Source organism: Oncorhynchus mykiss, chromosome 32 (assembly GCF_013265735.2).
Source record: "Oncorhynchus mykiss isolate Arlee chromosome 32, USDA_OmykA_1.1, whole genome shotgun sequence".
NCBI classification, from domain to species: Eukaryota; Metazoa; Chordata; class Actinopteri; order Salmoniformes; family Salmonidae; genus Oncorhynchus; species Oncorhynchus mykiss.
In genome coordinates, this window is record NC_050572.1 from 26,234,542 (window position 1) to 26,259,642 (window position 25,101).

The 25,101-nt window shown below is 45.1% G+C and overlaps 1 protein-coding gene across 14 annotated transcripts in view; it reads left to right on the forward strand.

The window, feature by feature from the left end:
* LOC110488181 (phosphatase and actin regulator 4A) overlaps window positions 1-25,101 on the forward strand; it is a 42,326-nt gene that overhangs the window by 12,833 nt on the left and 4,392 nt on the right. For 11 of the 14 annotated variants that reach the window (XM_036970951.1, XM_021560278.2, XM_021560275.2 and 8 more), the window contains 9 exons: window positions 16,025-16,195; window positions 16,336-16,416; window positions 16,722-17,795; window positions 18,295-18,711; window positions 21,682-22,273; window positions 22,479-22,738; window positions 23,040-23,190; window positions 23,311-23,366; window positions 24,878-24,939. In XM_036970951.1, the coding sequence (XP_036826846.1) occupies window positions 16,025-16,195; window positions 16,336-16,416; window positions 16,722-17,795; window positions 18,295-18,711; window positions 21,682-22,273; window positions 22,479-22,738; window positions 23,040-23,190; window positions 23,311-23,366; window positions 24,878-24,939 (2,864 nt within the window). Of the gene's footprint in view, window positions 1-8,703; window positions 9,230-9,370; window positions 9,538-11,661; window positions 11,774-16,024; window positions 16,196-16,335; window positions 16,417-16,721; window positions 17,796-18,294; window positions 18,712-21,681; window positions 22,274-22,478; window positions 22,739-23,039; window positions 23,191-23,310; window positions 23,367-24,877; window positions 24,940-25,101 lie in introns of those variants that run through there. The other 3 variants (XM_021560274.2, XM_036970947.1, XM_021560280.2) reach the window with 3 other exon arrangements.

The window sequence follows — 25,101 nt, forward strand, 5'->3', positions numbered from 1 at the left end:
CCGACAAAGGCAAAAAAAAAGAAAAGAATGGAAGTTCTTGTAGTGGAGGTTGAAGCAAGAAAATAAAAGTGTTTGGTGGACACAGTGTGGGCATTACAAATGCCAAAAAGGTGCTTGTGGCAGATGCTGTGAATGCTGCTGCTCAGAAGGTCGGACCCTCTCAGAAATGAAAAAGTGGTCCGGCATAAAAGTGGAGGCCAAAAGGCACAGCCTTAGACAAAGTGTTTGTGCCACGGGCCGGGGAAAGGGGACACCGGAGCTCAACGCCCTTGATGAGCAACTTGCCGGTGTTATTGGGGAATCCCTCCTGAGTGGAGGAGTGACGTACAGTGGGGAGAACAAGTATTTGATACACTGCCGATTTTGCAGGTTTCCCTACTTACAAAGCATGTAGAAGTCTGTAATTTGTATCATAGGTACACTTCAACTGTGAGAGACGCAATCTAAAACAAAAATCCAGAAAATCACATTGCATGATTTTTAAGTAATTAATTTGCATTTTATTGCATGACAAGTATTTGATACATCAGAAAAGCAGAACTTAATATTTGGTACAGAAACCTTTGTTTGCAATTACAGAGATCATACGTTTCCTGTAGTTCTTGACCAGGTTTGCACACACTGCAGCAGGGATTTTTGCCCACTCCTCCATACAGACCTTCTCCAGATCCTTCAGGTTTCGGGGCTGTCGCTGGGCAATACGGACTTTCAGCTCCCTACAAAGATTTTCTATTGGGTTCAGGTCTGGAGACTGGCTAGGCCACTCCAGGACCTTGAGATGCTTCTTACGGAGCCACTCCTTAGTTGCCCTGGCTGTGTGTTTCGGGTCGTTGTCATGCTGGAAGACCCAGCCATGACCCATCTTCAATGATCTAACTGAGGGAAGGTGGTTGTTGGCCAAGATCTCGCGATACATGGCCCCATCCAATACGGTGCAGTCGTCCTGTCCCCTTTGCAGAAAACCATCTCCGAAGAATGATGTTTCCACCTTCATGCTTCACGGTTGGGATGGTGTTCTTGGGGTTGTACTCGGGGTTGTACTCATCCTTCTTCCTCCAAACACGGCGAGTGGAGTCTAGACCAAAAAGCTCTTTTTTTTTTTTGTCTCATCAGACCACAGAACCTTCTCCCATTCCTCCTCTGGATCATCCAGATGGTCATTGGCAAACTTCAGACCGGCCTGGACATGCTCTGGCTTGAGCAGGGGGACCTTGCGTCCGCTGCAGGATTTTAATCCATGACGGCGTAGTGTGTTACTAATGGTTTTCTTTGAGACTGTGGTCCCAGCTCTCTTCAGGTCATTGACCAGGTCCTGCCGTGTAGTTCACCTTCCTCATGATCATTGATGCCCCACGAGGTGAGATCTTGCATGGAGCCCCAGACTGAGGGTGATTGACCATCTTGAACTACTTTCATTTTCTAATAATTGCGCCAACAGTTGCTGCCTTCTCACCAAGCTACTTGCCTATTGTCCTGTAGCCCATCCCAGCCTTGTGCAGGTCTACAATTTTACCCCTGATGTCCTTACACAGCTCTCTGGTCTTGGCCATTGTGGAGAGGTTGGAGTCTTTGAGTGTGTGGACAGGTGTCTTTTATACAGGTAATGAGTTCAAACAGGTGCAGTTAATACAGGTAATGAGTGGAGAACAGGAGGGCTTATTAAAGAAAAACTAACAGGTCTGTGAGAGCCGGAATTCTTACTGGTTGGTAGGTGATCAAATACTTATGTCATGCAATAAAATGCAAATGAATTACTTAAATCATACAATGTGATTTTCTGGATTTTTGTTTTAGATTCTGTCTCTCACAGTTGAAGTGTACCTATGATAAAAATTACAGACCTCTACATGCTTTGTAAGTATGAAACACTGCCGATTTGGCAGGTTATCAAATACTTGTTCTCCCCACTGTAGGTGGAGGGTGACACAGACAATTCAGGTATGTAATTAGTATTCCCTCGTTTTGAAAAGAGTAAACCAAATGCATTCAAGTTGTTGTAAACATTTATTTACAGAAACAATTGACATTTTCTATTGTTTTTGGTCGCTGCCTGTACCAACGGGGTCAGTGGTGCTGCAGCTGAGCAGGAGCTGAGTGCGCCCAGCCTCCACTGAACCTTGTGCGTCACAACCCTCCAGTGTCCGTGTCCACACAGATGCAGTCCTGCAAACGCAAAGAGACACCATCGACGCTATTAACAAGACTGCCAAGGAGTTGAAGGAAATAATAAATATTTTGTGTGATATGAGCTGTACATTGATATAATTACCCCAAAAAATGTTATTTGTTTGTATACCTTGTGTTTTTACAAGCGATGCATCACTTCCACACGCTGGCTTACAGCAGCTGCGTTTGGTTCAAACGCCTGGGGATAGTGGTCGGGGCCAACACAACCAACAGCGTCAGGGGGTAAAGCCACGTTCCTTAGCTGTGCCACATTTATGTATATCACAGCACACAGGCCCCACAATGTCGCAGACCTATTCAGACTTGTATAAAAGATTTCCGCCGGAGTCGTCGAGGCAGTTCCATCTGCCCTTCAGAAGCCCGATGGTGCGCTCCACAGCAGCACGTACCTGGCAATGGTGCACATTGTAGTTCCTTTGCGCTCTGTGGGTTGGAGAAAGGGGTGTGCAGCCACCGCTTGAGGGGATAGCCACTGTCGCCCTCAAGATTTAGTGAATGGGTTAGGCACTGCAGTAGAAAACATTTACAATTGATTTAGAATTTCTACATTACTCATCCGTAACTAGAAGCCAGCCATCACGCACAGCTCCGGCCTCAAGTCTGCGCCCAACACTGCTGTTTCTCCATATCAATGAGTCATGGGTTGTCCCAGGCCACCGAGCCACTACATTAGTCAGTACCATGTCCGCATCACATTTGATGTAGACATTAATAGAATGCAAATGCTTTCGATTTAATGAAAGCGAATTCATTTTCACTCCGTGACCTTATAGCAACATGAGTGCAGTTAATAGCACCGAATACATTTGGGAAAACGAACATTGCTGCAAATTGCACTTTTTTTATTTGCCTGTTCACACACCGTAAGGAAACTTTTATCTAGAAGTGCGTCAATCCAATTATACCTCCTAACACGTCTGGCATAACATGACTAAAGGTAGGTCAGGGATCTCTCAGCCAGTCAGCCAATTCCCTTTGAAAAGTGCCGGTTGCCAGAAATCCGAGGGTTGTCGGGACTTGAAGTAGGACAGGCATGGCTTGGTATCTGCGGGTGCTTCTCTGTAAAGCTGGGCCCACTACAGCACAGAGATCCAAGAGAAAGTCACTCATCATTGGCCAGTAAATCTTGCTGGTCTCTGAAAATTTGCTCTCTCCAAATTCTTCCATTTGGCAAATCTTCCAACAGTGCCAAAGCAGCCATTGTGCATCATTATGCATTGTAATTGCATGTCTTTTTATACCCACCCATTTGATTGTCAAAGCTACCCAATTGCATAACACCTTCAGGTGTGGTAATTACCCTGATTGTAACTGACAATGACAGGGCCATTATCACATTGACAGTTCTGCGCAACGAACATGTGATAACATGTATCTGCCTGACTGAGGCATCGAAAACGGTATCAGTTTAAATGTAATTTGTCCTACTGTTCACCTTATTATTTGAGAATACATTTCATAACATGCAACTCTTGTTTAATAATTACAGATCCAATTAAATATGATTCCCAATTAAGCTGTACAAGTTATTTGAGGGGTTATTTTGCAAAAAACAATCTCTTTTTATTAATGATCCTAAATGTTTTTGTGTGCACTCCAGGGAACTCTTCATATATAATATGTGAGATGTAATATTTCAATTTTTTACACAATGGTATACATTTCTAAGCGTTTCTCGAGTTTCATCCTCCTGCCATCAGTCGCAGTTTTTAATTTCTCCAGGTTTTTTTTGTGTGTACGTATGGGTCAAAGTGTCCGTGGAGGATCGCACATTCTCATGTCAAGTTAGTTTTTACAAATAAATGCCAAAGTTTGCTTACAGTGGCGTACGCCTTCCTTTGTGCCTACGGAACGTTTTATAAATGAGGCCCTTGGACATGTTAGGGCCTGGTTGACCAACATACATTAGGCCTATAGCAGTCGTCACCAACCGGTCATCGCGATCCAGACCGCAAATTAAGTGCACCTGTAGGTTTACCGCTGGCCAATCAGATGGCTCAGATCACTGTCTGCAAAGTTTCCTCGTGCCGTAGACCGTAAGAAGCCTCCAACGCAAAGTTGATTAATGTGAGATTTTCAACACTTTTTTAAAAACCATGTCTAGAGAGACGCAATGAATACAGCAAAGAGCTGCTGTTTTTATGAGTAAGTTTATGTAGTTAACAAACTATAGTTTTGGCAAGTCGGTTAGGACATCTACTTTGTACATAACGCAAGTAAATTTCATTCACTGTATCACAAATCCAGTAGGTCCGAAGTTTACATACACTAAGTTGACTTTGCCTTTTAAACAGCTTGGAAAGTTCCAGAAAATTGTCATGGCTTTAGAAGCTTCTAATTGACATAATTTGAGTCAATTGGAGGTGTACCTATGGATGTATTTCAAGGTCTACCTTCAAACTCAGTGCCTCTTTGCTTGACATCATGGGAAAATCTAAAGAAATCAGCCAAGACCTCAGAAAAAGAATTGTAGACCGTTACAATTCTGGTTCATCATTGGGAACAATTTCCAAATGCCTGAAGATACCACGTTCATTTGTACGAAGAATAGCACGCAGGTATTAACACCATGGGAGCATGCAGCCGTCATACCGCTCAGGAACAAGACGCTTTCTGTCTCTTAGAGATTAACCTACTTCAGTGCGAAAAGTGCATGTCAATCCCAGAACAACAGCAAAGGACCTTGTGAAGATGCTGGAGGAAACGGGTACAAAAGTATCTATATCCACAGTAAAACAGGTCCTATATCAACATAACCTGAAAGGCCGCTCAGCAAGGAAGAAGCCACTGTTTCAAAACAGCCATTTAAAAAAGCCAGGCTATGGTTTGCAACTGCACATGGGGATGAATATCATACTTTTTGGAGAAATGTCCTCTGGTCTGATGAAACAAAAATAGAACTGTTTGGCCATAATGACCATCGTTATGTTTGGAGGAAAAAGGGGGAGGCTTGCCGGCCAAAGGGGTGGGAGCATCATGTTGTGGGGGTGCTTTGCTTCAGGAGGGACTGGTGCACTTCATAAAATAGATGGCATCATGGGGAAAGAAAATTATGTGGATATACTGAAACAACATCTCAAGACATCAGTCACGAAGTTAAAGCTTGGTCGCAAATAGGTCTTCCAAATGAACAATGACCCCAAGCATACTTCCAAAGTTGTGGCAAAATGGCTTAAGGATAACAAAGTCAAGGTATCGGATTGGCCTTCACAAAGCCCTGACGACAATCCTCTAGAACATTTTGTGGGCAAAACTGAAAAATTGTGTGCGAGCAAGGAGGCCTACAAACCTGACTCCGTTACACCAGCTCTGTCAGAAGGAATGGGCCAAAATTCACCCAACTTATTGTGGGAAGCTTGTGAAAGGCTCCCTGAAACATTTGACCCAAGTTAAACAACTTGAAGGCAATGCTACCAAATACTAATTGAGTGTATCCAAACTTCTTACCCACTGGGAATGTGATGATGAGAAATAAAAGCTGAAATAAATAATTATCTCTACTATTATTCTGACATTTCACATTCTTAAAATAAAGTGGTGATCTAAATGACTTAAAACAGGGAATTTTACTAGGATTAAATGTCAGGAATTGTGAAACTGAGTTTAAATGTATTTGGCTAAGGTGTATGCAAACTTCCGACTTCAACTGTAAGCCATATTTGCCCTTGACTCCTGTGTGTGACTTGATAACACAACACAAATTCCACAATACTGATGAATTGAGTCATGCAGTAGCCTGTTTTTATTCAGCTTAACTGTTTGTTTTTTTCATAGTAGATGTGACGAGGAGAAACCAAATCTACCTAATAATTTTCACAGAATCTGTTTCCTTTGATATTAGTCAAGGCTGGTATGGTTTCCTATAGAGACCAGCTGACAGCCAGGGATGGTTCCCAGGGTAGCGGGCCTGATTAGGACCTTTTTATCAAAAAGATCACCTATAGCCTTGCATTCCTAACATTCCTGCCTGTCATTTCCCCTTGAAAGAGCTCTTTTGTGTCGTTACCTTGTTCCACCTCTAGAGAGGGCTACAGTGGTGTGCGCTATAGCTCAACAGAGGCAAAGGTTTTGAAAGGAGTCGTGTCAGATTTGAGAAGACGCGCACACACACACATTCAATCTTTATTTTAAGTTAAGGTAATTCACTGTGGACATTCACACACTGACAACTTCATTCAGAATAGTTGGCTACTTTTATGGGTTACACATGTAAAAATAGCTACTGTTTGAAACATTGACAGAGGTTTGAACTTGTGTGAAGTAAGTTATCGAGCCAAGAATTGTTCTACCTGTAATTGAACGGTTTAGGCACGTGTTATATGTTCCGTGTCAACTCATTGACTTCATCATAGTTGCCTGTGCCATTGAGGTGCTTTACAGTGTCAACAAACAAGCTGCACATTCCCACAGACAACTAGTCTGTCAATCATTCATTGATTTATGGTGTAGCTCAGTTAGTAGAGCATGTCACTTGTAGGTTCAATTCCCAGCACCACCAATAAGTTAATAAAAGTAAAAAGAAATATGCTTGCATGCCTCTAAGTCACTTTGGATAAAAGTGTCTGCCCGATGGTTATTACTACACTGTGGCCAGTTTGTTAGGTACACCAATCTGGTATTGGGTCAGACCCCCCTTTGCCTCCAGAACATCCTGAATTCTTTGGGGTATGGAAACGTTGCTCAATTGGTATCAAGGGACCTAACGTATGCCAGGAAAACATTCCCCACACTATAATACCCCTGCCACCAGCCTGTACCATTGACACTAGGCAGGATGGGGCCCTGGACTCATGCTGTTTACGCAAAATCCTGACTCTGCCATCAGCATGACGCAACAGGAACCGGGATTATTTTTCTTTCGACCTCTCCTCAAGAAGATGTATGCGCCCACAGGACTGGATGTTTTTTGTTTGTCGCACCATTCTCAGTAGCCCTAGACACTCATGCTTGAAAAGCCCAGGAGGGCGGTCCGTTTCTGAGATACCGGAACCGGCACGCTTGTCTCCGACCATCAGACCTAGGGCTGTTACAGTGACCGTTTTACAGCCACAACTGCAGTCACGAGTCACGAACGCAGTCGAACTCCACTTGACGGTTTTGTCACGGTAACTAGGCTTGTCCAAGCTCTGATGCTGCTGATGGTCATTAGTAGTCTACCAAACTTGCTAACTGCCTGGTACTGAGCACTCTCTTGTCCCTCTCATCACTCTGACATCAATGCAAATGTAACGTTCAATCAAACAGTAACTGAATGCTTCGTTACCTGTCTGCTTGCTTCATATAGCAAGCCACAGCCACGTCTGTTAGCACAAACCATTTTATTCACACAGTTCAACTCAGGCTATGTGAGTTTAGTTGTCTTTTTATTGTAGGCTAGTCTTTAATGGTTGAGTAAATGCAGTTCTGTGACTGCGTAGGTTAATTAGGCTACTAATTCACTTAGTCTTAAGCAATTATAGCTAGGCTAAGGGAAGAAGCAACTGTTGATTCCTTCATGCTCCCAACCATAGTATGAGATGGACTTTCTGCACGTTGCTATTGGTATTACTTAGAGTAAACATATATCTTCCAGCAGGGGTTACTGTGTTTCATAGCAGTTTATCACATTTTTAGGTGGGCTAATCTGTTATGTTTTGCCGCAGACTGAGTTTGAGTGTAGGCATTTATTCATCTCTGCAAGATTTATTTTCCAGGAGCGATTCAAAATCATTGCTAGTTTGTTAGGCTATAGGCCTAGCTATTCACATATTTGCTTCGCAATCGACCAGGCAACGCTGACTGGTCTGGCAATTGTCAAGTCTGCTGTTGATTGTCAGTAAATGGAATGCGTTTGCAGACTTGAAGGGGTTGCATCCCTAGTCTAGTGCACAGCCCGCTCTGACACACCTTCTTCTTACCTCCATCCCTCTAACTAACCTTATCTCCTTAGCTATTTCTCCTCTCTCCCTTTCACTCTAAACAGACTGATTACATGTAACCACACCACTCACTGCTAATACAGTTCAGTACAACAGGACTGAAGGAAGATTTGCTGTTCTCCATGCTCACAGGGATTTCTGACTAACACATTAAGCATTCATTGAAATCTCCTGCTCCTCTGTCAGTTCACTTCCCCCAATAGTCCCACTGTGAAAGAATGGACGGTTTTAAAAAGCAGAAACACCTATTGAGGAAATATGTGCTTCGGTTTAGAATTTAGCATGCACTGAGATATTGTGGTGTTTATTTAGCATTGTGTTGAGGCATCTTAGGTGAGCTGTTATGCTAGTGTCTTCTCTCCTCAACAGTTCTCTCCTCAAGCTGTCCATCCAAACTAATCCATCCATAAAATAAGAAAAGTGTTTCAATTAAGCTGTCAGCAACAGCTCTAACATTCAGCTGGCCTTCTGTACAACAACACATGCACATTATCAGCTTGGTTGACTTCGGGTGTGCAACACGACACCTGAGTGACATCACATCCTCTGACTGGTGCAGAGCTCCACCTAGACTCGTCTCACCTTCCACCACTTCTCATGTTACAGAGAGAGGGAGAGACCTCCCCTCCAGTTACCAACCACTTCTCCTCAGGAGAACTGGGATCAAATACCATTTGAATTCTCTCAAATACTGTTTTGCCTCCTGTGAACTTTGCCATGAGGAATGACAGGCTTCGGAGTCTGCCGGTATGCAACTGCCTTAACTGGTGTACCTTATTTATGAAGTCAGCTACACAGACGAGGGACTTTGCAAATTGTTTGAGTGTGTGAGCGAGACCGAAACACACAGTGAAATAGACGGAGGAAGGAAGGGAACAACGTGACCCGAGGGAGTAGGAGGGTCTTGGGTTACAGGAGCATTAAGGCGGTTGGGTTTGTTGGCGAGGATCTTAGCAGGGGATCTATTTTTCCTCTGTATCCCTCCTCCCTACCGTGGACACCTGGAGAGCTGGGGGCCGGTGGGTCAGAGGGGACAAGGGCGTGGGGTAGCATGGGACAGAGTGCCAGCGACGTGGAGACAGTGCCCCGGCAACACCAACCGCAACCTGCTCAACACAACACTGGTGAGTCCAAGGACAGAACAGGAACCTGTACAGAACTTGAGGACATGAGGAGCTTTTGTATTTGTTTTTGGAGGAGTTTGAAGTAGCCTACTCAGGAAAGCGCTATTTGTTTGTTTTAGCATGGAAGAACCTGCTTTTGTATTGCTGCCTATGGAAGAGGAGTTTGTTGTCAAATGTTTTGAAGAGAACTGTTTGTGCTAGCATGGAACAGAAAGGGTAGGTGGATATGGAAGATATGTGTTGCAGGGGTTTTTGTTTTGGAAAGCGAGACCGAGAGAGAGGAGGCGGAGATGGGCAGGCACAGACAGGTGAGGGAATGTATGCTGATGGAATGTGGTGATTGTGTAATACACCGACCTCACCGACCCACACTGTTGTCTAAACTCCTCTCTCCCCCCCTGTTTTTACGACGGAACATGGGATTTTTTTGTTAAGTGGTGCTGGGAGTGCAAGGCACCAGGCTGTATCACAACCGGCCGTAATTGTACGCCACCCTATGAGACTGCCAATTGGCCCACTTCGTCCGGGTTTGTCCGGTGTAGGCAGTCATTGTAAATAAGAATTTGTTCTTAACTGACTTGTCTAGTTAAAAGAAATCTGCCGTTGTCTGTTTCTCAGGATTCCATCATTAATTATGGTGCTGTACCGTTTGCCTAGCCTAAAGCCCCCATCGTTCCTCTCTAATATACAGAGACAAACACAGAAACCTGTTTTTGCCGCTGTGACTGTCTGTCAGAGGGCGGAACACAACTGTTGAATTTGGACAACTTGACTGCTCCATAGTAAACTGTGTGCAGGGAGGGGTCTCTTGATGGTGTGGTGGCTCAGTGTAGTTTATTAGGCTTGGATTGTGAGTTCTAGTCAGTGAGAATAACACATTACAGTTCGATTTAGGCCTAATTGTCTCTCTACCATGCTGAGTTTAGGTGGGGGTGGTGGCTCTTCTGAGATTGTCTTAGACGTGTTGGAATAAAGCAGCATGCTACTTTCTGTGGACAAAGTCATCTCCATATTATCCTGCTTCTTGTGCTCAAGTTTATTGGGCTTGTATTGTGAGTTTCTAATCCGTCTAACTTAGCCCCTGTAGGTTTATTTGCTTAGTAAAAATGTGAACCACATGACACGGTCTGGTCAGTCAGTGTTTTCTGTGTCATGTTGTGGACTTTAATGGGTTAGCAGTGTTTTGTTGTGCACTGTACTTTCAACTCTTTAATAACTAAACAAATGGCATGCCTTGGTTTAGCTATTTGTTGCTGAACAACTGGGTTTTATATTGGAGCCCGTTGGGGAATGTTAATGTAGTGTAGGCCTAGTATTAGTTGGAATTGCATACTTTAGACTGACTTGGTAATGTAGTTATTACATACAATAAACTTGTAACACATGGTGGCAAATACAGTGGAGCACATGCAGTACATTCGGAAAGTATTCAGACCCCTTCCTTTTTTCCACATTTTATGTTACAACCTTATTCTAAAAATGATAAAATAATGTCAAAGCGAAAACAGGTTTTTAGAAATTTGTGCAAATGTATAATAGAACAGATACATTTTCATAAGTATTCGGACCCTTTGCTTTGAGTAAAACCAAGCCATGAGGTTGAAGGAATTGTCCGTAGAGCTCCGAGACAGAATTGTGTCGAGGCACAGATCTGGGGAAGGGTACCAAAAAATGTATGCAGCATTGAAGGTCCCCCAAGAACACGGTGGCCTCCATCATTCTTAAATGGAAGAAGTTTGGAACCACCAAGGCTCTTCCTAGAGCTGGCAGCCCAGTCAAACTGAGCAAGCGGGGGAGATGGGCCTTGGTCATGGAGGTGACCAAGAACCCAATGGTCACACTGACAGAGCTCCAGAGTTCCTCTGTGGAGATGGTTGTCCTTCTAGAAGGTTCTCCCATCTCTGCAGCACTCCACCAATCAGGCCTTTATGGTAGAGTGGTCAGACGGAAGCCACTCCTCAGTAAAAGGCACATAACAGCCCGCTTGGAGTTTGTCAAAAGGCACCTAAACAAGTTTCTCTGGTCTGATGAAACCAAGATTGAACACTTTGGCCTGAATGCCAAGCGTCACAACTGGAGGAAACCTGGCACCATCCCTACGGTAAAACATGCTGTGGGGATGTTTTTCAGTAACAGGGACTGGGAGACTAGTCAGAGTCGAAGGAAAGATGCAAAGTACAGAGAGATCCTTGATGAAAACCTGCTCCAGAGCGCTCAGGACCTCAGACTGGGGTGAAGGTTCACCTTCCAACAGGACAACAACCCTAAGCACACAGCCAACACAACGACAGGAGTGGCTTCGGAACAAGTCTCAATGTCCTTGTAATCGCTGCCAAAGGTGCTTCAACAAAGTACTGAGTAAAGGGGTCTGAATTTTTATGTAAATGTGATATTTTGTTTTATTCTTAACCTGTTTTTGCTTTGTCATTATGGGGTATTGTGTGTCGATTGAGGGGGGAAAAAATATTTAATCAATTTTAGAATAAGGCTGTAACGTAACAAACTGGAAAAAGTGAAGGAGTCTGAATTCTTTCTGTATGCACTGTAAGTATAATTGTATTTCTTTACTACAGTACTCTCCTGTGCATGCTTCCACTCCATGCATATATGGTATACCACCACCGTGCTATGCTCATAGCAATAGAATGTCATTCGAACTTCATGGCTACACTACTCAATGCAGTTGTCAGAAACTATGTTGACTCAGTGCGTGTCATGTCATTGTTATGGGTCATTTACCTAATGGACCATTCAATATGACTGCTGGTTGAGTAAGAGCAAACCAAGGCTTCTCTAGCAGCTCTCTCTGCTTCTCTCTGCTTGTCATGTTCACCACGAAACAATGGGTACATTCACCTTGACAATATTGTCACAGATTTCTGTTCAAACAAGACGTGTGTGTTTGTGTACTATTGGTGTGTTGTAAAATGTGTAGCCTGCATGCCAGTAAGACAGTGCTCAGCCTGTAGATGGATGTCAAACTGTTTCTTTGATGGCCTGTCAGTCTGTGGAGCAGTGTTCTGTCAGTCTCTGTGGAGCAGTGGCCTGTCAGTCTCTGTGGAGCAGTGGTTCCCGTCAGTCAGTCCAGGGTTGTTTGACTGTGCCGTCACCTTTTATTCCCCAACTCTGATACCTGCTTTCTCTTCTCACGTTGTCGCGTTCTATTGTAACACAAGGATTCCTCGCCCCACACAGACAGAGCCCCTTCCAGCACCAATTAGTGTCTCTGTCTAGGAACAGCTGTGAGGCTAATGTGTTTGACAGAGGGAAGGTTCAACGCCCACCACCCCTCCCTGTCCCCCACATCACTGCAGTGCCATACAGTTCAGGTTAGGACCTCTTGGTCAACTGGGGATCACAAGAGACCCATATAGGAACTAAACGGACAAACAGACTTGTTTATCTCAAAGAGATACATGCATCTGACAACATGGTTATGCATTTAAAGGGACTTAAAAAGGAACACTCATTTTGAATGAGATGAATCATTCACAGCAACGTAAACTAAGGCTTAGACTTAATCCGAAATGAGTTAATGTACTATACAGTGTAGCTAAGCTAACACTTATGGTAACTTGGCATAGTGATTGCTGGTGATTTGAAGTTCAGTTGGTATTGATAGTTCTGGTGACCATGATAAAGTATGATTCTTCAGTTGTTCCTGTATGGAACTGTCTGTACCCAAATTAAATGTAATATCCTGAGCTTTGCTGCTGCTACATTTAGCTTAGACTAACCTTGAGAAGAACAACAGTATTGCTGGGAACTGCATCTCTGAGTGTTCACTGTTTCCAGACCAGCACAATTACCATGTGGCCTGGATGTGGAACTACAGTATTTACAGTATATATTACGCATACTAGATGCATATTCTCAGATGAATATTGGCATTAGGTCTGTCGTAATCTTCAGGCTAGATGCTACAGACAAAACAACTGACCTCAAAGTTCTGGTGGGATTCTCTAATTGTTTTGTTTTTGCTGGCACTGACTGGCTTGTCTAACTCACTCTCAAACTGTTTTCTGTGGAACTGGTGCCTGCCTGCCACAGGGATATCAACACTCTAATTTTTCCCCTTATGAATCCTGGCCCCGTTTCGCACGACTTCCCATGTCTCGTCTCCGACCCCTCTCTTTTTGCTGTTTTGCTCTCCCGCTTGCTCTTTCCTCTCTCTCCCTCTCTCTACTAGTCTTTTATAACATTATCTATTTGTTTAACAAACACCCTTGCCCTCAGTGAATTGCACTGGTATGCTGTTTTTAGCATTAATTTACTATTTAGGGGCATGATATACCTGTGTCTGTCTGTCTCTGTAAAATTATCAATCAAGTGAATTCGATCTGTTTCTCTCCGCTTACCTTTCATCCCTGTTTCTCATGCCAGGGTGTTTTCTGGTAAGCGTCAGAATACAGGGGGATGGGGGATGAATGAATGAAATTGAGGATGCAAATTGCCACTGTCCCCCATAGACTGGACTGTTGTGACCTCATCAATATAAGGCCGATGACTGTAACATATGTCTGGTGTTTTTATATAGATCTCATGCTATTCAACGCTTCCTGGTTTGTTCCTTAGGGAGTGACTCAGTCAGTCAACTGTCAACATGCTGTATGTCCTAAGCACCGTCCTCTTGTGCAGCAAGTGTGTGTACGTGTGGTTGACTTATCACCTAAGAATGTGTGGATATTTCACGCCCATAATACGTCTTCCTTGCTCTATTGCATGGTTTACAGCAACATGTGACATCAGCTGGAGACCAGTTATGAGTCATGATTTCTGGGAGACTAACCTTATCCTCTCCAATGTGTTGCTTGTTTGTTTATTCTGCTCTCTGTCTGCAGTTTCTGTAGTAATTATGTTTGTACTCTTGACAGGAAGTGTATTGAAACCGTATTGAAACCATCCCACTCTCTTTCCATGCTGTTGGGGAGAAGTCTCAGTTCAATGTTAGAAACTCGGCAGCCAATAAGAGTGGAATTCAGAGAAGCCTTCAGGTTTAAGCCTGGCTAAGTCTGTATTGTGGTCTAGTATAACACTCTGTACAGTCGTGGCAAAAAGTTTTGAGAATTACATAAATATTAATTTTCAAAGTCTGCTGCCTCAGTTTGTATGATGGCAATTTGCATATACTCCAGAATGTTATGAAGAGTGGTCAGATGAATTGCAATTAATTGCAAAGTCCCTCTTTGCCATGCAAATGAACTGAATCCCCCAAAAACATTTCCACTGCATTTCAGCCCTGCCACAAAAGGACCAGCTGACATGTCAGTGATTCTCTCGTTAACACAGGTGTGAGTGTTGATGAGGACAAGGTTGGAGATCACTCTGTCATGCTGATTGAGTTCGAATAACAGACTGGAAGCTTCAAAAGGAGGGTGGTGCTTGGAATCATTGTTATTCTTATGTCAACCATGGTTACCTGCAAGGAAACACCTGCCGTCATCATTGCTTTGCACAAAAAGGTCTTCACAGGCAAGGATATTGCTGCCAGTAAGATTGCACCTAAATCAACCATTTATCGGATCAAGAACAATTTAACAGAGAGCTGTTCAATTGTTGTGAAGAAGGCTTCAGGGCGCCCAAGAAAGTCCAGCAAGCGCCAAGACCGTCGCCTAAAGTTGATTCAGCTGCGGGATCGGGGCACCACCAGTACAGAGCTTGCTCAGGAATGGCAGGTGTGCATCTGCACGCACAGTGAGGCGAAGACTAATGGAGGATGGCCTTGTGTCAAGAAGGGCAGCAAAGAAGCCACTTCTCTCCAGGAAAAACATCAGGGACAGACTGATATTCTACAATAGGTACAGGGATTGGACTGCTGAGGACTGGGGTAAAGTCATTTTCTCTGAATCCCCTTTCCGATTTGTTTGGGGCATCCGGAAAAAAGCTTGTCCGGAGAAGACAAGGTGAGTGCTACCATCACTCCTGTGTCATGCCAACAGTAAAGCATCCTGAGACCATTCATGTGTGGGGTTGCTTCTCAGCCAAGGGAGTGGGCTCACTCACAATTTTGCCTAAGAACACAGCCATGAATAAAGAATGGTACCAACACGTCCTCCGAGAGCAACTTCTCCCAACCATCCCAGGAACAGTTTGGTGACGAACAATGCCTTATCCAGCATGATGGAGCACCTTGCCATAAGGCAAAAGTGATAACAGTGGCTCGAGGAACAAAACATTGATATTTTGGGTTCATGGCCAGGAAACTCCCCTGACCTTAATCACATTGAACTTGTGGTCAATCCTCAAGAGGCAGGTGGACAAACAAAAACCCACAAATTCCGACAAACTCCAAGCATTGATTGTGCAAGAATGGGCTGCCATCAGTGTGGCTCAGAAGTTAATTGACAGCATGCCAGGGCGGATTGCAGAGGTCTTGAAAAAGAAGGGTCAACACTGCAAATATTGACTCTTTGAATCAACTTCATGTAATTGTCAATAAAAGCCTTTGTAATTATACTTCAGTATTCCATAGTAACATCGGACAAAAATATCTAAACACTGAAGCAGAAAACTTTGTAGAAATTAATATTTGTGTCATTCTGAACTTTTGGCCACGACTGTACTTTAACATGACAGTGGAATGTAGCAACAACCAGCTCAGGCCTAGTTCATACTGTAACGTTACTGTTGAAGACATACTGTAGAGTTAGTTAGGGCCCAGTCTATAGTGGAAAATCAATCCCTTTTTACGAATAGGGCAGCAGTAGGCCTATTATTTTCTATCCCCCTTGCCTTCATCTTATATCTTGTAATAAGCATCATGCCATTCCCCTCCCTCTCTCCCTCCCTCTCTAGATGATGAGGTGGACTTGCAGCATAGTACGACAGGGAGCGAGGGGGGGAACTCATCAGGCGAAACCCCTCCCTCCAAACGCAAGGGCAAGTTCTCCAGCTTCGGCAATATGTTCAAGCCCTGGAAGTGGAGGAAGAAGAAGAGCAGTGAGACGTTTCTGGAAACCTCAATAGGTACCTACCCTTTAGAAATATGGATTGTACAACTGTAAGGACCTGTTATCTTAAGTCAGCTCAAGTCTTCATGGTCTCAGACAATGTTACTCATCAAGCCACCTCTGTTATGGGAAAATGAAACATTTGTTTACTTTCAGTGTTGGAGAGGAAGATCTCGGTAAGGAGACCTCGTCAGGAGCTGATTGACAGGGGAGTGCTGAAAGAACTTCCAGAGAATGGTATGCAGACCAATGCCCGTATCCACAAAGCCCCTCCGAGTAAGGAGTGCTGATTTAGGACCGGTTTAGCCTTTTAGATCATAATGAATATGATTATATGGAAAGATCCTAGCTCTGCACTCCAACTCTGAGATGCTTTGTGCATACGGGCCCTGATAGATAAAGGACCTACAGAGATACTAGTGGCCTATATTTTATGAACGAGAAACAAAACTATAGTAGGGTAACAATTTTAGAGAATATTGATGTAGAGCATATCTTTGCTGACCTCAAATTCCTTATCCGTATGTGTTTCTGTGTGACAGAGAGCAACGATGTGAACCACTCCAAAGTTCCGGGGGTGAAGAATGGCCAGCCAGTATCCATGGACGTTGACCGGGTGTCAGAGTCGGGGGTGAGGGGGTCGCGGGGGGAGCCAGGCCCAGGGCTCAATCCCACTTGGCTGCCCCAGGGAGTGGACCCCCGGCGGGGCACTGTCCCTTCAGACGACCCCCGGAGCAGGATCAGGGTGCCCTCCGATGCCTCTCGCTCCAACCGAGCCCCACTGGACGTTGACTCGCACGCCAGGCTATCGGCCATAGATCTGGAGAGACGGAGCAGACTGCCCTCTGACGTGTCGGAGAGGAAAGGAGGGTCACCTCCGAGAGGACCTGCTCCGGAGGACGGGAAGCACCGGAGAGAGGGGAAAGAGGACAAGCGAGAGGAGAGGCGAGATGGGAAAGAGGACAAGCGAGAGGAGAGGCGAGATGGGAAAGAGGAGAGGCGAGATGGGAAAGAGGAGAGGCGAGATGGGAAAGAGGAGAGGCGAGAGAGGCGAGATTTGAAAGAGGAAAGGAAAGAGAGGAGAGATCCTTGTGATGAGAGAGAAAGAAAGGATCAGAGGGAGGAGAGAGACCGGGAGGGAGGCGAACGGAGGGATGATAAAGACAAGGAAAAGAGAGACAGGAGAGATGACAGGGAAAAGAGGGACAGAGATTATCGAGAGGAGGAGAAGAGAGATGGGAAAGGAGAAAAAGATGGCCGGAGAGAGGGAAAAGAGAAAAGAGACGAGAAGAGAGATGATCGAGAGAGGAGGGATGACAAGAGAATCGATTGTGAAAGGAGAGATGCTCATGATCGCAGGGACGATGGGGAGGAGAAGGATAGGAGAAGGAGTCCTAGGGCTGGGAAACCAGAGACTATCTTGAGACCTGTAGAAGGGAGTCGTCCGGTGGTCAGACCCCACTCTGAGATGGAGCTGAGGCCCAGTTTCCAGAAGACCACCTCAGAGGACCGTGGTAGCAGGGTCCGCCCTGCCTCCGAGACTTACTGTGGAAGCACCCTGCCCAGGTACATGACATCTGAGGAGACCAAACGAGGGGAGACCCGTGGAAGAGCAGGTAAGAAACTGCCTGGGATGTGTAAGTAAATCCTCTCACTTGTACATCTGAAGGTTGCTCTTCAGGTGTTGGAGAAGTTCAACAATTATTAGTGGAAAAAAGCATTTTAAAGCAGTTTATTGGGCACTTTGCAAGGGCAATGTCTGCTAGTTGAGTGTCTAAGAGATTCTTTCAAATCTACTGTGTTGTGTGTGTATATATGGTAACTTGTAAATCTCCTTGTTCTCACCTCTGTGAAAGGTGTGAGGACTTGACCAGTATCCGTCTTTTAGTTAGTTAATCTATTAAAAAGCTGCTTATTGTCTAACGTTGAGTTGCAGCTTATCTCAGCTCTGTGTTCTATGTGCTCAGCACTGTACAGTAACAGTGTGTGTTTGAGGCTGCACTTTGAGCCCGAAGGACCAGGTGGAATAGAAACACTTATTATCCTTCTGACATCCGGTCTGTCTCCGTGTTTTGTCTCTGTCGGTCTCTGTCGGTCTCCGTGTTTTGTCTGTAGAGTCCACTGGTGTCCGCTTCGCCCCAGGCCTCACCCCAGACCCTGACTCCGCCTTTAACTCCTCTTCCTCCCGGAGAGCTCAGCCTCCTGCCAAACAGGCCACGCTCCCTCCCAAGGGCCAACCCACCACCACCTCCTCCACGGAGCCTGGCCGGACCTCCACCCCACCTTCCTCCTCCTCCTCTACTTCCTCCACCTCCTCTGCAATAGCGGTGGCCAAGCCACCCAGGACTGTTTCCCTGGTCATCAGTGATGACCCTCCTCCCAGCCCCGTCCCCCCTGCGCGGTTCAGCCATGTACCCCCATCCTTCACCCCGGGAGAGTCGGCCACCCCTCCCCCTGTACCCCCCCATGCCAAGCAGCCACCGGTACCCCCACCCAAACCCACCAACCGCAACAGCAACCTCGCTCTGCTTGGTGAGTTTACCCTGCTTCTGCTCCCTGTTTGTACTGCTGTTTCACTCCATAATGTTACTGGTTATCATTGTTTTACGTAGGTTTATGGATGAGGTAAGTCCGGTACCCCTCAAGTAAAGTGTTACAATTATGTTTGACCTTTTTGAACCCAAATCAATGACTCTGGTGTTTCTAAGTGTCCTGTTTCAACAGAATATGTCCTCCTGCAGTATAGTGGTTGGTCTCGATGTGTACTGAAACTCAGGGTGTTCTATGCAGTACTTAGGACTTTTCTCAATTGGATTTGCTCAACTCCTGCATCCTCTCTCACATCCTTTTGAAAAAAGTCCAAGTTAATCGAGGAGAGGGAATGTGGAAGAAAATGCGTTTGTATGAAATGACTGTCCTCCACTCACATCAGGCAAATTACTTTTATAGGGATGGATCCCAAAATAAATGTATAAAGTAATAAAAACAAATTGTTAGTTTAGCAAGACATTTTTATAGATAAAACGATAAGTAGCATATCATTTTTAAACGTTTGCATCATTTTCTCCTTTGAGAAAACAATGGTATGTGGCAGAGTTTAAAACTCTTCCGTAAATGACTTGAGTAGAATATACTTGTGCTTCTTCGCCAAAACAAGGCTATTGTGGAGGGGAGGACCATCTTCCATTTGCCTACTAACGAATTGACACGTTCCTCGACCACTCATCGGTTTTCCGGTCACAGAGGAGAGAGGGCGGAGGACAGACTTATGTCCAAACAAAAAAAGGCCCTAGTCTGCAGTTTGTGTACAGTGAGACAGTCTCCAAAGAGAGGGGCAGGCAAGGGATTTTCTTTACCAGGGTTATTCAAGCTCGGCTCTCACACACACACACACACAATGCTGTGCTGGCGCTCTTCCAACAGGCCTGGAGCAACTCCAGAGCATCCAGGGCTCTGATTTGGCTGCCTCAGTTTTCCATATCTGCTGCCCTAGGTCTGGAGCCCATTCCAACAGTCTGTATAGTAACAGTTGTTGTGACTAGGGCTGTTGTGGTGACCGGTAATTAGTAGCTTACCAAACTTGCTAACGGCCAGGTACTCAGCACTCTATTATCCCTCTAATCACTCTGGCATCAATGAAAATCTAATCAAACACTTCATGAGAGCCCATGAGCTCATGTTGTGCAACATTTCTATAGGCTATCAAACGGTGATGGCCTCTATTAAAAAGAGGAGGATCCCATTAGATTTCTATAGGCTAGACCTACTGTATTTCTCAACTTTCCTAATATTAAGCACATTGCTTAATATTAGCAGGAGTATAGCCTACCTGGTTGGCATTAAAGTGAACTACAGGAAAAGCGTCCTCCATGACCTATTTAAGTGCAGAGATTACATGTATTTTTTTCACCTGCCCCTGTTTTAAAACAGGTGCATGACAATGGTCCATTCTAAATCAAAACGGATTTCACAAATATGTTATTTAGTATATGTAAAGACAAGATTAAATCAAGAATAGTCTGATGGGTGACAATATTAGCCTATCACTTGTGAATTATATATTATCACTTGTGAACGATGCCCAGCTTAAGGCAAGAAACAATGCCTTTTTTCTTATTTCAACTTTTTCGAGTCCTAGTCCACACCTCATGTAGCCTAGCACCACCACTAGGCCAATATGTTTTGATAAGGTTTGCATCACAGCTAAAATTACCAAATAGCTCCTTAAAATGAAGCACATGAACCCGCTTTCCAACCGGTGTGGAGCCTAACTGGCATACATAAGCAGCATGAGTTTCAAGTTTGGGGAAGATCATTTTCACCATTTTAAAAATGCACCTTTATAATAAAAGCATTGCATGCATAACTGCATTTGTGGTCACTTTTGATAAAGGTGTTTTCCCACTAATGGAACATTGGCGCTTCTAGCCTACTGCCGTGTGCATTGCTGCGCTTATAGTGTGAAGCAGGCAGCACTCGGGGAGAAGGGCTGCAAAAGGCATGGATTCTTTTTAGGGTACATTATTTCCACACACAGGGGATGCCGCCGGGAAATTCAAAGCATTATCAGGTGCTTCTCGAATTGTGAATGAGAGACTGATGAAGTGTGAACAGTCTGCGCAAAAAACAAAGCAGAGCTCATGTCTTTCAACTTACTTTTTTTCAAATCATCATTAGTCGCATCATGCAGCCTTACAATGTATTAAACATCAAAACATGTAGCCCAATGTTTGTAGAACAACTAAAGGTACATTATTAACTCTGAATTAACCATATAGGAGTACCTACTTCGTTGTTAACCGCTCAGCACATGTCCGCACATATCCATTATTTTATTCAGCTTTGTTCAGTTGTATTCTTCATACTATAAAATAATGCCATAGAATTCTAAGCAAATCTTGTCTGCTAAATGAACTAGTGTAGTCCACAGCCATATGGCATAGCCAGATCAGGGCCTAACATAAGGACAACTCGGTATGCTATTCTGTTCTTATGGAATGGACTACATTTTCTTCATATGCATCTTCAGACCTGTCTAAAATAAGTAATGGATTTATTGTGAAGGTATAGGCTATAATACATGGATTTATTAGACTTAAAATGTAGATGTTCCAAAGGTCCGCATCAGTGGTTTGTAGGCTGTGTGTGGAAGCCAGGAGATGCTTAAAAATAATGGATTAAGACTAATAAAATGCTTTTCAGGTTGTTTTCAAATTCCGGTTTTGATACTGCACGGAATGATTTTCATCTGAAGCATAGGATAAGATATGGGCCATGCTGCTAATAGATTTGATATCATCATGATTTAAAAAATATATCCCATCCATCCACAGATTAAAAATGCATTGTGCCTTCATGAAACTAAACAACTCGTCATAATCCTTTTAACCAGTTTGCTTAAGTGTGAATGTGATGCTTTGATGCCCTCTCTCCCTCTGACCTCTGTCAGTTCTGTCCTTGTAAATGACCAGTATTCATTCTGTTTGTTTTTTTGTTCCATAGCGGAGCTCTCTCAGGCTGGCAGTGGTGTCATTGTGTTTCCTGCCCCCACCAGGCGCTCTCCACCCACTCCGCCCAAGAGGATGACCCCCGTCACCAAGAGCCTCTCCGACGACCCGTCCCTTGAGGCAGAGACCTCCTTCCCATCTAGTTCTGCCCCTGTTCCAGTCCCCATACCTACTGTCTCTGTACCCCCCAGCGCTGACCAAGATGCCAATCGGGACACCCTTAAGGCAGTAGGCTTCCAACTACCCACCTCTGACCCTGTACCACGACCTCTGTCCCATATACCCATGTCAACTCCTAGCTCCCACCCCCACCTACCTCTCCCCAACTCTGTCTCCGTCCCCCTCCCTATCCATCAGAAGGATCCTCCCAGCCCCACCACAGAGCCACCCAACCACCCCCCAGCCTCAGTCCCAGCCATCCCCCTGCACATCCTGATCCAGCGGGCCCTGTGCTCCCCCAGCCCGGCCCAGGCTAACCCAGACGGATCCCAGAGAGCCCACTCCATGCTGTTTGAGTCCCCTCCAGAGTTCCTCACTGAGGCTGGAGTCCGACGCTCTCTACCCGTCACCATAGAACTGCTCAGACTGTGAGTGCTGAACTTATCATGCTTCCATAATGTCACAGCATGTCTATTAACCACAATATCAACTGGAACAATATTGAGCTAAAAATGTGGCTCCGATCATAACAGAAAAATTATAGACATACTTCAAACACACGATCACACACTATTCAACAGAGTCAGACAATTGTTGACATTTGTCCCTCTTTCTTTCGATCCCTCTCTCCAGACCTGAGGATGATGACTTCAACATGGAGGAGGAGTTGGAGAAGCTTCACCCCAGGCGGATGCTGCCCTCCCAGCCCCCCAGGCAGCCTGAGCTGGAGCCCAGGAGCAGAAGGGGTCTGATGGGGGAACCCAGGGTCAGTGTGATCCCAGAGGGCCGGGGGCACGGAGACAGCAGTGAGGAGGATGAAGATGAGGAGTCGGACTCTGACGGACCCATCCTCTACAGAGATGACGATGAAGACGAGGACGAAGATCCACCAAGTAAGTAGATCTAAAGTCTGTTGATGATATCACATGGGTCTGGTGTTTATTGTAGATCTGAAGTCTGTTGATGATATCACATGGGTCTGGTGTTGATTTCAATCTCAGAAGTAAAAAAAGTACAATACTATTAGGAAGACACTTTCATTATTAGTGAACATCAATAAGGGAAATTCAATTTGAGCCTGTGTCTTTTGATTTTCTTCCTTCATTGTATGCATTTTACCTCTTGCAAATGAGTAGTCTAATGTGATGCAGAGCCCCAAGTTAAACTGTGTCTGTTTTTGTCTGCACCACCCAGGTGCCTTGGCGAGCCGTGTGACGAGGAAGGACACCCTGGCCCTGAAGCTGGAGAGACAGCAGGAGGGAGGAGAAGGACAGGACGGAGTCGGCTGGCAGAGCAGAGAGCAGTGGGAGGCACTCAGGAACAAGATCGGTACTACGCTCAACAGGTAACTACATCCAGAGACGGGTGTGTGTTGGGAGGGGGGAGGGGTGTTCCCCTATCCTGAACGTGTGCGTGTGCGCTCCCCTATCATCAACAGGCGTGTGTTGTGTGTTTCTTTAATCAGGAGGTTGAGTCAGAGACCCACAGCAGAGGAGTTGGAGCAGAGAAACATCCTTCCAGGTAACTCTCTCGCTATCATATTTTTTGTCTGCATTTTTATGTCAGGTTTTATTATGTTTCCAGTCAATATCAACTTCATGCTTCATTCATTTCCCCTCCTCAGATGCTTTAATGTCTGTTACATCTAAATAGACAAGCATCTCTCTGGTTTTACTAGTAACCAAAACTGTATCTAATACAGTGTGAGATGTCAATGTGTTGTAGACATCTGCCATACATCAGTCTACCCTCTAGTGGTCTGTAAAAGTACTTCCATTCAAGAAAAGATATGGCTTGCTTCACTGTGTAATTTGACCATTGCACTTGTTTGTTCTTGAGTTTAGCATTGGGACCAAAACGTTAGTGCCAACACTTTTTAAGAAGTTGAGATTATATTTTCGAAAACATATTTCTGCTCAGGTATCCAAAATGGAATGTTTTCACATGTCTTATGGTTGTCCTCAGACTACTCTGAAAGCGCTACTTAAAAGCTTTGTAAAAGGACTACACAATGTGCAGAGTTCGTCTTAGACAAAGGACGTCCTTGTCCCCGAGAGGGGAAAGACTGATTTAAAACAACTCCTGTGCTGTGTAGACGCCAGGAGAAGCTCAGGGCCCTGAGTGCTTGTCTAGGATCAGGTCCCCCCTGACCATATAATCATATTCATTATGACCTAAAAGGAAAAACAGATTCTAGATCAGCACTCCTATTCTGAGCCGCTTAGTGAATATGGGTGCTGTCTGTCTCTGTCTCTCTCTGTATGTCTCTGACCGACTGCCTGCCTGCCCGCCTCTGACCGACTGCCTGCCTGCCCGCCTCTGACCGACTGCCTGCCTGCCCGCCTCTGACCGACTGCCTGCCTGCCCGCCTCTGACCGACTGCCTGCCTGCCCGCCTCTGACCGACTGCCTGCCCGCCTCTGACCGACTGCCTGCCTGCCCGCCTCTGACCGACTGCGGTGTTTCTGTCTGTCTGTCTGCCCTCTAACCGACTGCAGTGTTTCTCTGTCTGTCTGCCCTCTAACCAACTGCAGTGTTTCTGTCTGTCCTCTGACCGACTGCCTGCCTGCCCGCCTCTGACCGACTGACTGCCTGCCCGCCTCTGACCGACTGCCTGCCTGCCTCTGACCGACTGCGGTGTTTCTGTCTGTCCTCTAACCGACTGCGTTGTTTGTCTGTCCTCTAACCGACTGCGTTGTTTGTCTGTCCTCTAACCGACTGCGTTGTTTGTCTGTCCTCTAACCGACTGCGTTGTTTGTCTGTCCTCTAACCGACTGCGGTGTTTCTGTCTGTCCTCTAACCGACTGCGGTGTCTGTCTGTCCTCTAACCGACTGCGTTGTTTGTCTGTCCTCTAACCGACTGCGTTGTTTGTCTGTCCTCTAACCGACTGCGTTGTTTGTCTGTCCTCTAACTGACTGCGTTGTTTGTTTGTCCTCTAACCGACTGCGTTGTTTGTCTGTCCTCTAACCGACTGCGGTGTTTCTGTCTGTATGTCTGTCTGGCCTCTGATGGAATGTCTTGTCTTATTGTAGCCAGGAACGAAGCTGATATCAGGGCAGAGAGGAGCGAGATCAAACGCAGACTAACGAGAAAGGTTCGCCTGACACACACACTGCAGAATGAAAATACACAAAGATACAGTACATTATCCTGCATATATACACACACACTCCGGTGACAAAACAATCATACACAGATATACAAATAAAACACTCAAATGTAACTAATCACCATAAAGTGTTAACTTAGCATTTTA